This window comes from Periophthalmus magnuspinnatus, chromosome 17, assembly GCF_009829125.3.
Source record: "Periophthalmus magnuspinnatus isolate fPerMag1 chromosome 17, fPerMag1.2.pri, whole genome shotgun sequence".
Lineage (NCBI taxonomy): Eukaryota > Metazoa > Chordata > Actinopteri > Gobiiformes > Gobiidae > Periophthalmus > Periophthalmus magnuspinnatus.
In genome coordinates, this window is record NC_047142.1 from 5,966,750 (window position 1) to 5,983,072 (window position 16,323).

At 41.4% G+C, this 16,323-nt stretch overlaps 1 protein-coding gene across 2 annotated transcripts; it reads left to right on the forward strand.

Annotated features, from left to right (window-relative positions):
* The first annotated feature begins 887 nt into the window (after nucleotides 1-887).
* acsl3b (acyl-CoA synthetase long chain family member 3b) lies at nucleotides 888-12,023 on the forward strand. 2 transcript variants are annotated; one of them, XM_033982269.2, is made up of 15 exons: nucleotides 888-1,110; nucleotides 3,043-3,454; nucleotides 5,308-5,485; nucleotides 5,568-5,677; nucleotides 5,836-5,974; nucleotides 7,302-7,452; nucleotides 7,591-7,714; nucleotides 7,806-7,877; nucleotides 7,959-8,098; nucleotides 8,171-8,343; nucleotides 8,463-8,537; nucleotides 8,626-8,817; nucleotides 8,894-9,008; nucleotides 9,081-9,238; nucleotides 9,662-12,023. In XM_033982269.2, the coding sequence occupies exons 2-15, from the start codon at nucleotides 3,104-3,106 to the stop codon at nucleotides 9,817-9,819; spliced, it is 2,136 nt and encodes a 711-aa protein (XP_033838160.1). In that variant the 5' UTR covers nucleotides 888-1,110; nucleotides 3,043-3,103; the 3' UTR covers nucleotides 9,820-12,023. The 2 variants fall into 2 exon arrangements, with proteins under 2 accessions (XP_033838160.1, XP_055084318.1); XM_055228343.1 differs by lacking the exon at nucleotides 888-1,110 and adding an exon at nucleotides 1,149-1,211.
* The last annotated feature ends 4,300 nt before the right edge of the window (nucleotides 12,024-16,323 follow it).

Sequence of the window (16,323 nt, forward strand, 5' to 3'; positions counted from 1 at the left end):
ACACTGATTAGTTGTACATATAGTGGGATATTGCAGTTTAACATTCGGTATTTTGGCCAGTGGCTACACCACTTTAATAACAGTAGAGGGCGATGTTTCCCTTCTATGCTGTGCCAGTTCTTTTCATGTTATTATTGTAAAGTATTTTCTAACAGTGCAGCGCTACATCAAACTAGTATCTTGACTTACTAACACTAAGGTAAATGACACGTGCCCACGAGGGGGCGCAGACGTATGGAATGTACGGAACTCATGAAGATTTTGTGCACGTCTCAGGACTCTCTTCTGTCCTTTCCTCAGAGTCCGTTGTTTCATTGTTCACATTACCTGTGTGGGTCATTAAACTCTTCTGACTTTATGTTTCAGTCTCTTGGTCTTTGACGCTTACAATAGAAACGAACATTCTTACATTATTCTTATTGCAATAATAATTCCTCATGATAATAATGTCTCTTATTGTCTAGCAATAACTGCACATTTCTTTATTCCATATAACTCCCCTCCTTTTTAATCATCGAACACACGGCCTGTTCTTATCTTTATTCAGATTTAACAGTTTCATGTCGCTCGGCCACGTCCGATCTCCATGGAAACGGTGGAAAGGGGAGGACAGCTTTGTCGGGCGCATTCAGTAGGGTGGGTTGAAATGGGACAGCCCTTGTCGCGCGGGAAATTACGTAACTGCCCTTCGACGCACACTTCCAATCGTGATCCTAAGGCCATTTTGGCGAATTGGGACACGGCCAGAGTGTATTTATTCGTGCTGGTTCGGTCTCGTGCGCTGCTGTGGGTGACGGACGCTTCGTGATGACCGAGAGTAACCCCGCGTGACGTCACTGCTGCCCCAAGCACGCGCCACCTCCTCTCAGCCAATCAGCGAACAGAACGCCGCTTACGTTTTGTAATGGCTTCCGGGCTGACAACACTGGCCCCGATGATGCTCACGTTGACTATTTTTACCTATTTTATCCTCATTTAACAGTAGTAACTAATTATTATTATTTAAATACAGCATAGTGAGTCGGTATAATGTCAGATGTTTTGTTAGAACGATAAGCGCCCCTCTGTGCCTCTGTGTTTGTGGCGAGCCGTTAGCCGTCGAGCAAAGAGGTGAGAATGTATGGCTCTGTGGACGCTTTGCAGATGTTGCTGTTGATGAAAATGATCGCTACAGCCGTGTGTGTTGAATCAGAGACCTCGCATTGAAAAGGGTTTGGTATTACCTCTAAAATGGCGTTGTATCTGCCGATTATTTAGCCTTCATTGCTCAAGCATTGTCGAAAAACGGTGTGCTACTTGTTCATTGTGAAACAGCTGCAGTGGCTAACCCAGACAGCTAACGCTAAGGTTTAAACGGAGCTAGCATCCCTCTGAGCTTTGGCTATCAGCTGCTCTTTACTGTTAAATATGTGTGTATATAAATGAAACCATGTGTTCATTTACTGCTGTAACAAGAAGTAAATTTAGGCTGTACACTGCAGTTACAATTTAGCCACAATGAACACTATGCCACTGCTACAATGCTAGACATGTATTGTTTGCTAAATGCCCGATGCAACCAGCCATCAGATTGTTAAACTAACCGAAAAACTTGAATTCACTTAAGCCACCACTATCACTAGATGATAAAATGATAAAATAGGTTATGTGATCTAATTGTTGATGTCACATGCTCTTCCACGATGGTTCTTTTCACGTGGGATGAAAAAACAGAACAGATTAAGACGGTGAAATTGTGTTAGTTGTGCTTTTATAAACTGTAGTCTTCAATGGACTTAAAGCCCTTTGTTATTTGGCATTACTCATGGATCAGCTATGGCTTCGTTATTACATGACGAACCTGTGTGACTGGCCAGAGTTTCACACTTTCACTCACTGAGGTTTAGATGCATTCATTGGTTTTTCACATTTAGGTGCTGAATGTGTGTGCTGGTGTTGTGCACAAGAGAGCACAAGGTAAAGTGTGTTAGTTTTACAGTATTACATTATTCTAAAGTGGAGGGACTGTATGTTTTGTATGATCCTTTGGGTGTTGTTTTTAGAGTGCTTGATAGAGGTTATATTCTACGGAAAGGCTAAAAATATCTGTAGATTTGTTTTGCATTATGTGTAGCATGAGGATGTTGTCTCTTGTTTCATATGGAGTCCATCTCATCTGTCAGTGCTGAAACCTTAGCTGAACAGGCAATGGTCAACTCTTATATGACCTCAAAGCCCCTATATCCAAGGGCAGACTTGCATCACTAGCTTCTAGGCGAGATGGCAAACTATTCTTTTGTGTACTACTGTAAACTAGGCATGGGACAATATTGAAATTTGGTGTCACGATTATCATGGTCAAAATAACTGCCATTAGTGATTATATCACCATATGAAAGCTGCTGACACTTTAAAAATGTTATGGATATGAATAATTATAATTTTAATATTATGAATATGAATAGTCAATATTTAAATAAGTGTGAAAGTGAAAACAACAATGATCTAGAAGAGATCGTCATGGATATCTAGTTTTTTACTGTACATTCTGGTGATATAGTGACAATTGTCTTTGTTGGCTCTCTCCCTACTGTAAATAGTCACATGGGATGAAAAAACATGGCCTGCAAGACAAACGAGTTTAGCACGCAGGACAGTCCTCTAATGATGATATAAAATCTAAAAATATAAGTAATAAAATACAACTGAAAAACAGATTAGTTTTCTAACTATTATGATGATCTAGCTTGGAATTATTTTTCAATGAGTATGTTTTTAGAATTTCATATTTGTGCAAAGTAATTTAAACATTTGATGCTAGTGCTACAGCATCCCACTTTGCATAGTCTAGCATCTGAGCTGCAAGACCTGTGAAAGAAATTGTGCTGACTCTGAATAAAGCTAAGAATAGAAAGAGACTGGCTTGGGAAAGGCAAGGATTGACTTACCAGGGGCTAATTTTTGTGCATACAGACCTAAGCTGCTACTTGATATTGCCAATGTGCTGATGAAGCTAGATGCAGAGAATCTCTCTAATGTCCTTGTATTTATATTTTTTTAAAGGTCTGATAGAGCCATCTCCCTGTTGTCATCATTGGCTGAAGTCTGAGTTTCCTCTCAAACAATGAAGCTCAAAGAGGACATAAACCCACTCATACTACAGGTCTTCCGGTCAGTAGTGTGGGTCTACTCCGTCATCACCTTCATTCCCTGGTACTTCTTCTCCGGGGCTAGCACTAACTTAGATAGAGCTCGGCGGATAAAAGCACGGTCCATCACTGGGAACCCGGCCGGTCCGTACAGGGCGGTGAACTGCCAAGGCAAACTGGTGGCATGGCTGCACCCAGGTGTGGACACTCTGGACAGAATGTTTGAATATGCCGCTAAGAGGTTCCCCCAGAGAGACTGTCTGGGCACCAGAGAGGTGCTGAGTGAAGAGGATGAGGTGCAGCCCAATGGCAAGGTGTTCAAAAAGGTGAGGCCACATAAATCTCCTTATGTTATTATTGTTTGGATTAGGTGATTATTTCATGACAAGAATCCATCCATCCATCCATCCATCTTCTTCCGCTTTATCCGGGGCCGGGTCGCGGGGGCAGCAGTCTAAGCAGGGACTCCCAGACTTCCCTCACCCCGGACACGTCCTCCAGCTCCTCCGGTGGGACCCCAAGGCGTTCCCAGGCCAGCCGAGAGACATAGTCCCTCCAGCGTGTCCTGGGTCTTCCCCGGGGCCTCCTCCCGGTGGGACATGCCCAGAACACCTCCCTAGGGAGGCGTCCAGGAGGCATCCTGAGCAGATGCCCGAGCCACCTCAGCTGGTTCCTCTCACCGTGTAGGAGCAGCGGCTCTACTCCGAGCTCCTCCCGTGTGACCGAGCTCCTCACCCTATCCCTAAGGGTGCGCCCGGCCACTCTGCGGAGGAAGCCCATTTCAGCCGCTTGTATCCGCGATCTTGTCCTTTCGGTCATTACCCAGAGCTCATGACCATAGGTGAGGGTAGGAACGTAGATTGACCGGTAAATCGAGAGCTTCGCCTTCCGGCTCAGCTCCTTCTTTACCACAACGGACCGATACAGCGACCGCATCACTGCAGACGCTGCACCGATCCGCCTGTCAATCTCCCGCTCCATCCTTCCCTCACTCGTGAACAAGACCCCGAGATACTTGAACTCCTCCACTTGGGGCAGAGACTCACCACCCACCCGGAGAGAGCAAACCACCTTTTTCCGGTCGAGAACCATGGCCTCGGATTTGGAGGAGCTGATTCTCATCCCAGCCGCTTCACACTCGGCTGCAAACCGCCCCAGTGCCTGCTGCAGGTCCTGGCTCGAAGAAGCCATCAGGACAACATCATCCGCAAACAGCAGAGATGAAATCCTGTGGTTCCCAAACCAGGCCCCCTCCGGCCCCTGGCTGCGCCTAGAAATTCTGTCCATAAATATAATGAACAGAACCGGTGACAAAGGGCAGCCCTGGCGGAGTCCAACCTGCACCGGGAACAGGTCTGACTTACTGCCGGCAATGCGAACACAGCTCCTGCTCCGGTCATACAGGGACCGGACAGCCCTTAGCAAAGAGCCCCGGACCCCATACTCCCAGAGCACCCCCATGACAAGAATATTGCAGTTTAAATAAACAATTAAATAGATAGGTAATTTCTGCTATTTCTGGACATAAAAACCCTGCCTAAAAGAAACATAAATGTTTTTAGATCAAGTGATTGGTCAACTTTATTACAGCAGTTGGTATCAGAATATTGGGGGTAAATATGGCATCAGTTTTTTCACTTTAGTTATCAAGTACTTGTTAAAAGGCTTTTGGGGCCTTATGCTTTTATCAGACCAGACAAAGGTAATTGCAGAATGGGGTAAATAGTGGGAACTGGAGACAGACATTCAGAAAATAGTCAGTGAAAGAATCTCATGAAGCTGAGGTCGGCACGAAGGCTAGCATATGCACTGCAGATTAGATTTGCAGCCAAATTATCAAGTATGTTTTTGGAAATCACTTGAAGTAATATGCTGAATTTTTAAAGCTTTAATAATGAAGTACCTCTAAGTTTGTCAGGCATCATCACTTTTGTATTACCCTTGTTGTGGTTCTTGGCACTGTGAAGGAATAATCTGTAGAAGTAGTTATGCATCCACATTGGACATTTACAAATCTTCAAACAACCTGCAGAGGGCATCAGAGTCCTGCTTTTTTGCAACTGTTTGAGTTGCGTGCCTGTAATCAAATCAAAGCCAGTCATTTGTTAATCAAATGAAAAACTGACTGACAGCATCTTATAAATAATCATGACTTTGCTTTGTTTTTCACTTTTTGTAGGTCATTTTGGGTAACTACAATTGGCTGAGCTACGAAGAAGCCTACCATGCAGCGCAGAACTTCGGCAGTGGCCTGGCAGCTCTCGGACAGAAGCCGCAGTGCAACATCGCCATCTTCTGTGAGACCAGAGCAGAGTGGATTCTGACAGCTCAAGCCTGTTTTATGTACAATTTTCCATGTAAGTCACAGCACTCTGAGTGTATTCAAATAGCATAGACAGTAAAGTAGATATTTAGTGACACATCATATTGTTTTTCTAGTGGTCACTCTATATTCTACTCTTGGACCCACGGCTATTGCACATGGGTTGAATGAAACCGAGGTCACCCACATCATCACAAGCAAAGATCTGCTGCAGAGTCGTCTCAAGGTAATGTATATACTGTAGTAACCTTTGTAACTAGCACACTTCCTCTTCTATATCAGCTCATGTTGCTAAGTTACAGCTTTTTTAATGACTTAGTAGCTTTACACGTCGCACCTCCTAATGACTCTTTTCTCACACTTTCTATTTGCCCACCCACTTAGGCGATACTGTGCGATGTGCCAAGGCTCCAGTACATTATCGTTGTTGACAACAAGCCCACGAGCTGGCCTGACCTCCCCAGAGGCATAGTGGTGAAGAACATGGATACTGTGAGGGACCTAGGATCCAAGCCTGACAACAGTGAGTATTCATACAGGCAGATTAAAAAGGTTTCTAATTCGGTCTGTAAACGGAAGTGCATTGATGCAGCCTAATACAAAGCCCACGCCCTAATGTTTGATGAATGAAAGTTATTTGAGGTGTGACACAGCAAGCCTAAGGTCAAATCAGTATCAAGACAGCCATAGTTCCACTGGGCATTAATACTTTGCCTACATTACCATATTGATTGCATTACTAAAATAGCCTACAGCTAAACATATGGTGGTTATATTGAGTTGTGCTGTCTGATTATTTTTAGACACAAATACAAATTGTTGGCTTACATCTTAAAAGTCTTTGTGAGGCATTATTATAATTACAGACAAACAGAGATCTGACCAACATCTCTCTCATAGTTTTGGATGTTTTCATTATGCATTATCAATAACAAAATACAATGGGATTTAATCTCCATAATGTCCTAAATATCAGAATAACACGAAGTAGAAGTCCTTAAGTACAAATTTTAGGTATCTGTACTTTACTATATTTTAAAGTGGATATTTTTTACGTTAACTTCACTACATTTGAAGTCATTTATCAGTACTATCTACTCCACTACATGTTTGAAATGGACTGAAATGTAAAAGTATTTATTATAGGTTGAGACTTGCAGAAAAGGCAGAGGGTTTATTTTTAACACATTAATAATTTGATTTGAGGCGTGACACAGCTTAAGGTCAAATCAGTATCAACAGCCATGGTTCCTCTGGGTATTAATACTTTGCATGTATTGTCATATTGGTTGCCTCACTAAAAAAAAGCTTTCAATTAAACAAGTTAGAATAAAAAGTTCGATTTAATTGTTTCGGTTGAACAAAATTCAGCACAAATCTTTATAATAATCACTACATTTGAAGCTTTATTAGATCTCAAAATCTGCATGAAATACTTTTACTTTTTATTTTTTAAGTACATTTTTAAATGAGGACTTTAATACTTGTATTTTTTCATGTGATACCTTTACCTTTAGTATTGTTTTGCTTCAGTATCTGTACTTTTACTTAAGTGTAAAATTGAGTATACTTCTTTCACCACTGTCACTTACTTGCTTAGCATCTCAAGCCTTAATGCAGTTGTCAGTAGGTAATTTTATGTTTAATTCAACGATTTATAGCAAAATAACATTGTTGTTGTATCACAATATGCATCTGTGTATTGATTCACATATTGACAAGAAATCCATCACGATCTATTGCTTTATCAATACTTTTTATGACTAATATGACTTGTTCACTTTATTGCCTGGTATTTCTTCTCAACAGTAATCCCACTCTCTGTTCCATTTCCTCCCTCATTTTTGCAGTCTCAGTTGACCGCAGACAGCCAGTACCCTCAGACATCGCAGTCATCATGTATACCAGCGGCTCAACAGGCATTCCCAAGGGTGTCATGATCTCCCATGGCAACATCATCGCCTGCATCACCGGCATGGCTGAGCGGGTGCCTAACCTCAAGTAAGTCCATTTCCCATCGTTTGGCTATTTCTCTTACTCCTTCTTCCCTGTGGTGTCATTGTCTGGCTCTCACCTCAATTTGAGCTACGCTTTCTTACATAATATGACTCAGACTCAAATTTGTCACTTGCTTTCCAGTGAAACGGACACGTACATTGGCTACCTGCCGTTAGCCCACGTGTTAGAGCTCAGTGCTGAACTCGTTTGTGTATCTCATGGATGTCGCATTGGCTATTCTTCACCTCAGACACTTGCTGACCAGGTGACCAGTACATTTTGTTACAGTTGTATATCATGTTTTTTAAATTATTTTGCTATTACTGGTTATATTAAAATGTGGTGTTACTTTTTAGTCTACCAAGATAAAGAAAGGTAGTAAGGGTGATACGAGTGTGCTCAAACCTACTCTGATGGCAGCTGTACCTGTAAGTAAGAGCTTTTCAAATATATGACTGTTGCCATTGTCTTTCATTAAACATTGTCTTTCCAATCCCTGGTGTGTGTAGGAAATTATGGATCGGATTTATAAGAATGTCATGACCAAAGTGGAAGAGATGAGCAAGTTCCAGAAGACTCTCTTTGTTCTGGCATACAACTATAAAATGGAGCAGATTTCAAAGGGCTACAGCACACCTCTCTGTGACAGGTTAATAAGTTAAATTCATAGATGCATCAAAAGATGAATTAGCTTAACACGTATTATTCTTGCCCCCTACAGGCTGGTATTTAAGCGTGTGCGTGCGCTGCTGGGAGGGCACACAAGGCTCTTGCTTTCTGGGGGTGCTCCTCTCTCTGCAGCCACACAGCGTTTCATGAACATCTGTCTCTGCTGCCCCGTGGGACAGGGTTATGGCCTGACGGAGACCTGCGGTGCTGGCACCATCAGTGAGGGTAGGTTCATTATGTAAACTTGCTTTGTTGTTTTGGCTTCCTCTGGGAAATTAAAATAGGACACACTACAAACATCCTGAAACTATGATTCCACTAGTCACATTTATGTTTTTTTTTAGCTTGGGACTACAGCACAGGACGTGTCGGTGCACCACTTGTGTGTTCTGAGATCAAACTAAAGGACTGGCAAGAAGGTAAGCCACACATCAATCTATGAAAAGTGCACAGAATTATTGCATAGTCTGAGTTTGAAGTTTTAATGATTCCCATGCGCTCTCCTAGGGGGGTACTACAGCACAGACAAGCCCAACCCACGAGGGGAAATTTTAATTGGTGGTCCCAATGTTAGCATGGGTTATTACAAAAACGCAGGCAAGAACCAAGATGACTTCTATGTGGATGAGAACGGTCAGCGGTGGTTCTGCACTGGAGACATTGGAGAGTTTCACTCTGATGGATGCCTCAAAATCATTGGTAGTCTGATGTTTTAAAAACATTTCTGCACATAAAAGAGTGTGTGCAAATTCTGTAAATAATTGTTTTCTCATAGATCGCAAGAAGGACCTGGTGAAACTGCAAGCCGGCGAATATGTTTCTCTGGGGAAAGTAGAAGCTGTCTTGAAGAACTGTTCTCTCATTGATAACATCTGTGCCTATGCAAACAGGTGCTCTTAATGATTTTTTTGCCTCTATTTCTTTAATCTTTATTATTATTAATATTGACCTTTGTCTCACAGTGACCAGTCCTACGTGATCAGCTTTGTGGTGCCTAATCAAAAGCAGCTAATGGCACTGGCAGAGCAGAAACAAGTGAAGGGCACATGGGAAGAGCTCTGCAACAACGCCCAGATAGAAAAAGAAGTGCTGCGCGTCATCACTGAAGCTGCAATCTCCGGTAACGACAGAAATCTATACAGGGGATACTTAACCAAGTCTGAATGTCTGTAAAATGATGATGTCATGATGACGTCCGACACACTCATTTACTGTATTTCTAGTTTTATTGTTATAATATAATGTAAACTGTAACTTGTGATTACCCACAACAATTATGTTCATTCACGTATTCATGTAGTTTGTGTCATTGTCATTTTTCTGCCCTATTCTCTCATTGCAGTAGTTACACAGTAGGTGGAAGCAATAGTACAGATACAGTAACAGTGATATTATTATTAGTCTGAAGAATTGAAGGCAGAAATTAAGGCATGAAGGGTGGTCATCTGCTCATATTTTCTTCTGTTTTTCCAGTTCCTCTGATTTGTTCATGTGATGTATGAGGGTATGGTATAGAAAAATGCAATATATTTTTTCATTATAGGAAAACTGGAACGGTTCGAGATCCCCAAGAAGATCCGTCTGAGCGCTGAGCCGTGGACCCCAGAGACTGGATTAGTTACTGACGCATTCAAACTCAAGCGCAAGGAGCTGAAAACACACTACCAAGAGGACATTGAGAGAATGTACGGCGGGAAATAACACTCGGAAAACACAACTTTATATTTGCGCACACATGAGGAGTTCAGATACCACTAGCTGGATGAAGACATACTTTTATTTAGACATACACACATTTGCACACATAGGAAAACTTCTACCTGGCTTTCCTTAACCTTCTAAGCTTTTATCAAAGAAGGAAAAAGAACTTGAATCCATCCTAACACTCCATGACATGACCAAAAGACTGCAGGTCCCCTAACTAAACCATACAAACACGGGGCGCCGCGAGCACAGTTTTTCCTCTTTTGGACTGATTTAGCCCTTAGTCGCCATGACAACCGAGGCGGCGCATAAAGTCCGGGTGACTTGAAGTGAAACAAATGTCAGGCTGTGTGGATAAATGTTCCCATGTCTGTTGCTTTTTAATGTTTTTTTTGTTTGTCCACTCCTCTCGTGTAGTGGTCTGAGACTTGCAGTACAGGTATCTGATAGGGAAAGATGGAGGAACATATGCAGGGATTTCTTTATCTGGTATCATATTTTCTGAGGAATGGGTTTTAAGAATGCTTGAATGTTTTTTCATACTGTTCATATTTTTTATTGTTTCGTTTTTATAATGTTCTTTTATCAGTTGTTTTTCTCTTGTTTCTACATGTTTTTGTTTTTTTTTTATTCCAAAGTTTTTTTTTTGCTTTGGGCATGTTTGTTCTGACTTGACTCATTTCCCCCAAGGCCTTCACTCTAATGGTCAAATGAGATTTATCTTTATTTCTGTCCAGGTTTTTATTGGTTTACTGATATGGCCCTACCACATCTGCCACTAACACACTCCTCAAGTCTTGCCCAACGCTTCGTTCGGACTTCAAGGGAACCTAGCTTGTAGCATAGTTACATAGAGTAGATGTATAGATTCTGTAGTCTTTGATAGCATTTTAATTCCATCCTTTCAGTGCGATGTTTTGTGTTCTCATTTTGCTCCTTATAGGTCTAGTATACTTTAACTTTTCTACTTACAGTAATGACATATGACATGAATGTGCAATATTTATACACACATTTTAAAGTATTTAGGAAGGAAATTGCCCCTCCTTTAGTGTATGAATGTTTAGGGTCTCATCAATGAAGGCTTGTTTTATGAAATTTAATGTCAAGAGTTCACGTAGGAAAGGTAGAGACACTGATTGGGAAGTGTAGCTGTAGCCCATTGTGACGTACAATGCTCAAAAAGGACAAAATTATATTTGGCTATATAGAAACTGCATGAAGAAATGTGTGCAAATATACCAAAGTGCTTGAACATTTACTTGAAATTGGGATTAGAAAACGGCACTCCGGTTACAACAACTGAAAATATCATCGCAAAAGCTTGCCAAGGAGAGAAGAAAAAATGTTTATATTCAGATTGTGTGTTATAATGTATGTGTAATGTATATAAAAAGGGTTGATTTTAAACTGCCATTATATATTTAACCATATAAACTGGTATAGACAGGCAATGATGCGCTTCTGTTTTTGAGCTGCTTAGTTCTTTACATTTCTTGGGCAGGAGCGTGCAAGAGGTGCCTACTTTGAATGCTAAAGTTCATTTGCTCGTAATAACTTATAGGATTGATAATGGTACAGTCAGGTAAAATTATCAGATGCTTACAGAGGTTGCATTTTTCGCATGTCAGCTGTTTGACTTTAGGGGACCCCATTTTTCTTGATCATTTTATTTTATTTTTTTAAACAACACTTACTGAAAAAGTCAATAGCTTACTGTGCTGTTTGCTGCTTTCCCTCTGCCTGGCTAGAGGCTAGTTGCCTTTCTTACACACATGAGCTGTCTGCAGGGTTTGAAGAATGTGAAGTGCTCCTCCAAAAACCTTCCTTTCTGTTGTGTGCTGACGAGCCTACTGACAGTGACCATTTGGCTGAACGGCTGGGGTTGCGTATGCAAACCGCTGCTGTTGACATCTTAACTTGTAAATACATGGGAGGCAGTTTCTTCATATGTACTTAATATGTACAAACATCCTCCTGACAGTTGTATTTAATGTTTGTTACTGACCAGTTTTGGGGGGGTTACCTTTTTTTTGTTTTTGTGTGGTTAAATTGCCCTTTCAACTGGGGTTCTTGAAAGTGTCTCCTTCCTTAATTTATTTGTGATTTGGCCTTGAAAGTTCTGTAATAAATTTTGTCTTGTAAGTATCTCCTGTTTTGATCTTGTTTGTGAAGTGTTAAGGATGACTGATAGCATCTCGATTAGACTCATCCTCCACACCGCGGTTTCTACGGCAACCAAGGCCGGTCCTCATATTCGTGTGTGCGGCGTCTTTGAGTGCGAGCAGAACCTGGGCTTCCGGGAATCGATGTTCAATAAAAGGTAGTAAACAAAAGATATTGTCTACAGCGCAGTCATCGATGGTGTTTTCAATTCACGAATGTATGAAACTTTTCTCTAACAGGAATCTATTTATTTTTTGTCCTTTTATGAGCTGAGAGTTAATCCCTGTGTGACATTAGACTGGTCAGCAATGCATCATTCCTTTCCAAAGCGATGGATAAAATCTAAACATGTGAGTGAACATCTGCCCTAATGAAATCTAATGGATGCACAAATCGTACAATACCCAGAAAAAGAAAAACAAAACTGAAATGGACACGTTAACCCTAAATAAATAAATATAACATAACAGTAACAGCCCACTCAAACAACAACAAAGCCCATATTAAGCATGCAGCAGATTCATATCCTGTTTGCTTTGTTGCTGTCAATAAAACAAGACAACAGGACATGGATACAAGCCCCTCTCTGCATTTCATCCATCTATCAAACAGACCTTCGGGAGTGGAGTGAGTCAGAGGCATAATGCTCTGCTCATTAACCCACAGATTCTGACGCACACTCCCCACTCAAGCAGCTCCACACCGCAGTCACCGGCCACGGCAAAAACAAAACAAAACACAACATTTTTCACATTATCCCTCTATTCTCGAGCAATTCGGATGCATTTAGCCTAGTAGTGTTGTTGAGTCATTTTATTGATTTACTATGGATGCGTTCACATTTGGTCTGGTTTATCTGGTTTAGCCCTGCTCCAAATATATATTTCCAGGTTTAGTTCCAGTTTCAGTCCCAATTATGAATTACACTTCCAGCTGTATGGGTTTCTCATAGAAAAGTAAGTTGTAAAATGTCTTATACTTGAATGAAAAAAGACTCTCACTCACGTTTTTTCCAACATAAAGGCATTTACTGTTCAAGTTGTGCCGTGTAAATGTTACTATTCCTTTGTCTAGATGTTCCAAGGCATGGCATTAAACCTATCTGTGTCCATGGAGACGATCAAGTGCTGTCGCTAGGCCAAGTTACAGGTCAGATCTGTGGAGAATGCATGTTTTTCCAGGTATTATTGAGCAAATAAAACACACTGTAAGTAAATGTTAAATACCTTTTGATGTTAATGTGTGGAACATACTAAACAAAGCAATAACATCTCCATGGAGACGAGCATGGCAGACCATTCACCTAAAAAAGTTACAGGGAGGTCCTTTAAATGCACCTATTATTGAAAGTGAAATGGATACTAAGGCATTGCAGTATATTTATGCAGTAAGAATACATTTACCGCAGATACGACAGAGATATTTTTGATTATATTGTCTGCGATAGACGCTGCGCACCTGTGGCACTCTCTCACCACCAGCTTTTGAGTGACGCTTTGTCCCTTTTTGTGTTTGACAGTTTGATCCGGCTTTCATCTTCTCCTCTCCTCCGCCCCTCTCTCCGGCTCTGTGGATCTGTGACTCAGAGAACCACTTCAAACTTATATATTTCCTTTGTTGAACTTTATGCACTTCCCTTGTGTGCCAGAAATAAGGACTTGGCTTGAGAGATGTGGGCAGAGCGAGGAGAATGGCTGCCTAAGATGAAATAAGACGTACAGAATGGGACAAATAATGCAGAAACTCGATTTTACCACAGACAGATAAAGGTGATGCCACAGATTTAAGAAGAGCTTATTTGGTCTGTTATGTTTGCATGGAAGAATCAGAAAGAAATCATAGCGACTGGGTCAGAGAATCTCCAGAACTGCAGCTCTTGAGGGGGTGTTTCCGGTCTGCATAGGATCCATCAAAACTGTGAGCAAACAACAGCAGACGATGCACATGGGATTGAATCTGTGCATATGCTGCTATTCCTGGAGTTACTTTTACCAATTATAACACTACAGTAAATATTAGGTCACCAACAAATGACAGGTGGAGTTGAATGTTATGTAGATTAAACCACTAACCTGAACTCCTTAATTAAGTAGTAACTAAGCTTGACTCATTCTTAATAAACTATGAATAAGCTATTTTGGATCAAGTCTTGTTTGATGTTCTATAAAGTGAACTTATTATAAAGTGTAACCGTTTATTTTAATGTGTTTTCATGTATTATTTTATGTGTTGCTTTTATTTCATTTTTTAAAACATGAATCACTTTCAAGTTGCAGTCTGTACAAAGTATAAAGTCATAATATGTAATTTTTTTTAGCCACAAATTAGTCTAAGATAAGAGCATGTTGTTTTTCTTTCAATTTGGATGTGTTTATTGTATATAACACATCCTTACTGTGAGTGGGCTTGCATCTCCACAAACCTGACCTTATTTTGCCTGGAGGAGGGCTTCCACCTCTTTGTTTCCATGGGAATGTTGTCCCTTTGCCTGTAATATTCCACAGTATGGCATAAGACACGCCTATCTCCAAGTCTTGTTTCTTTCTCCACAAAATCATGCAGGTGACGTGCCAACTCCACAAAGTTTCATTTAAGGTTAATTATGTTTGATTTAATTTTCAGCTTTTGTGGATTTTTCATAGTATAATAAATCCAATCTACAGGACAAGTTTGTGTTTAGAAATTGTTTTAAAAATGCATGCACACCCCAGTGTTTTTTGGGGAGTGGTCACCAGGTGCACAGCTGACCTTTGGCTGCTCTTGGCTTCACAGCAGCAGCAGCAGCAGCACCATCAGGCTCTCACAGCTTAGCCGGGGCATCGCGAGCCAAATGAAGAACGTGTCGGGTCTGGTAATGAGGTTGGACAGAGCCTAAAGACGGGAGAGGGAGGGGGGGGGCAACCGATACGTCTGTGCGATGACTCACCCGCGCTTGGATATTTATAGTATCAGAGAGGAGGAGGAGGAGGGAGAGGAGAAGTGAAGTCTGAAAGTAAAAAGCCAGCTTGGGAGGCGGCCAGGAGAATGAGGCATCGAGGAGGGAGCGATGAAGGCAGAGACAGCAGATACAGCATCTACCCAGAAGAGGAGAAGAGGAGGAGAGGAAGGAGAGAAGGGAGGGGCACAGGGAGGAGAGCGGGATTAGGTACAATGGACTAACGGTGCAGGGAGGTAAAAGTAGGAATCACCGTGATGCAGAGAATAACTCAACACTAAGCACAAAATGGCTGCACATATTTATACACAATTCACTTGTTTGTGTTCGTACAATATGTGCACCATCTTTCCTGACAGCAGCTGCTACATCTGATCTACAGTACACATTATGGCAGCATTTCATAATTCATTAATTAGCCTAGCCTACTTTCTATTTTTATCTTTCCTATCTGATTATTATGGTTTTTTTGGCTGTTTTTTTACTTTCTTACTGGCTGGATTCCTTCTTCTATCCATCCATCCACACACTGGTGGCTTACTTGCTTTTACTTGCACGTTAATTTACATATACATGAGACACAACAAACATGCCATGATTGTGTCCACATGTTAATTTATCTATCTCAAACACGCATTCATACACCAGCGAAGATACAGGTAAAATGTCAGCTGGACTGGCCAGAAATATGATCAAAACTCAAACCATTGGAGCTAATTCTTTGGCTGTACTACACACTGTGATTTTGTCTTTGAGCAAGACACTTTTCCCACCTCGCCTTGTATCAATGCGGTGTGAAAGGGTGCGTGGTTGATTTGTAGTCCATCTATCATTGTGTTTCTTCCATCCTTTTGTCAAGTTGAGCATTGATTACCTGCTGGGTGCCACTTTAGACACAATAATCACTAATTTGCTTTCAGTTTCCTTGATGCTTCCTTTGTCACCTCTTGCGCAGCGTATTGATCACCTCCTGGTCACAGTTTAACAGACATCCACAGCGTTCCCCGGCATATAACTGCATTTAATTAAACCAAAATATAACTCCTGGCATATTCTGGGTTCTGCTGCTGCTGTGAGGACCGTAGACATGACAGGAGAAGACAGACCGGACACAAAATCCTCCCCCCGGTTGCCTTGACACTGTACCGCCCAGTGAAGCCTATTATATGGCAACACGCACGGCCAATTAGGAAGGCAAATGCAGAAAAGAGCATTCGGATTTGGTCTGAGTAATTGTGTGTTTGAATACAGAAGCACATGATTCAAATTCTGAGTGGATTTCTTCATTAAAAACACATCCTGCTGTAACGTCAGGCAGTGCGTCACAAGTGGTACACACAAGGGCTCAACTCTCCTAACACACACACACACGCACACACAAAAGCTGTATTTACAAAAGG

What these genes read in the sequence shown, in the direction of transcription:
- acsl3b (XM_033982269.2), top strand. Translation starts at nt 3,104, where the DNA reads ATGAAGCTCAAAGAGGACATAAACCCACTCATACTACAGGTCTTCCGG. An exon ending in CTCAGACACTTGCTGACCAG is followed by an intron (nt 7,715 to 7,805) that starts GTGACCAGTACA and finishes GTTACTTTTTAG; the next exon opens with TCTACCAAGATAAAGAAAGG. An exon ending in CACTGAAGCTGCAATCTCCG is followed by an intron (nt 9,239 to 9,661) that starts GTAACGACAGAA and finishes TTTTCATTATAG; the next exon opens with GAAAACTGGAACGGTTCGAG.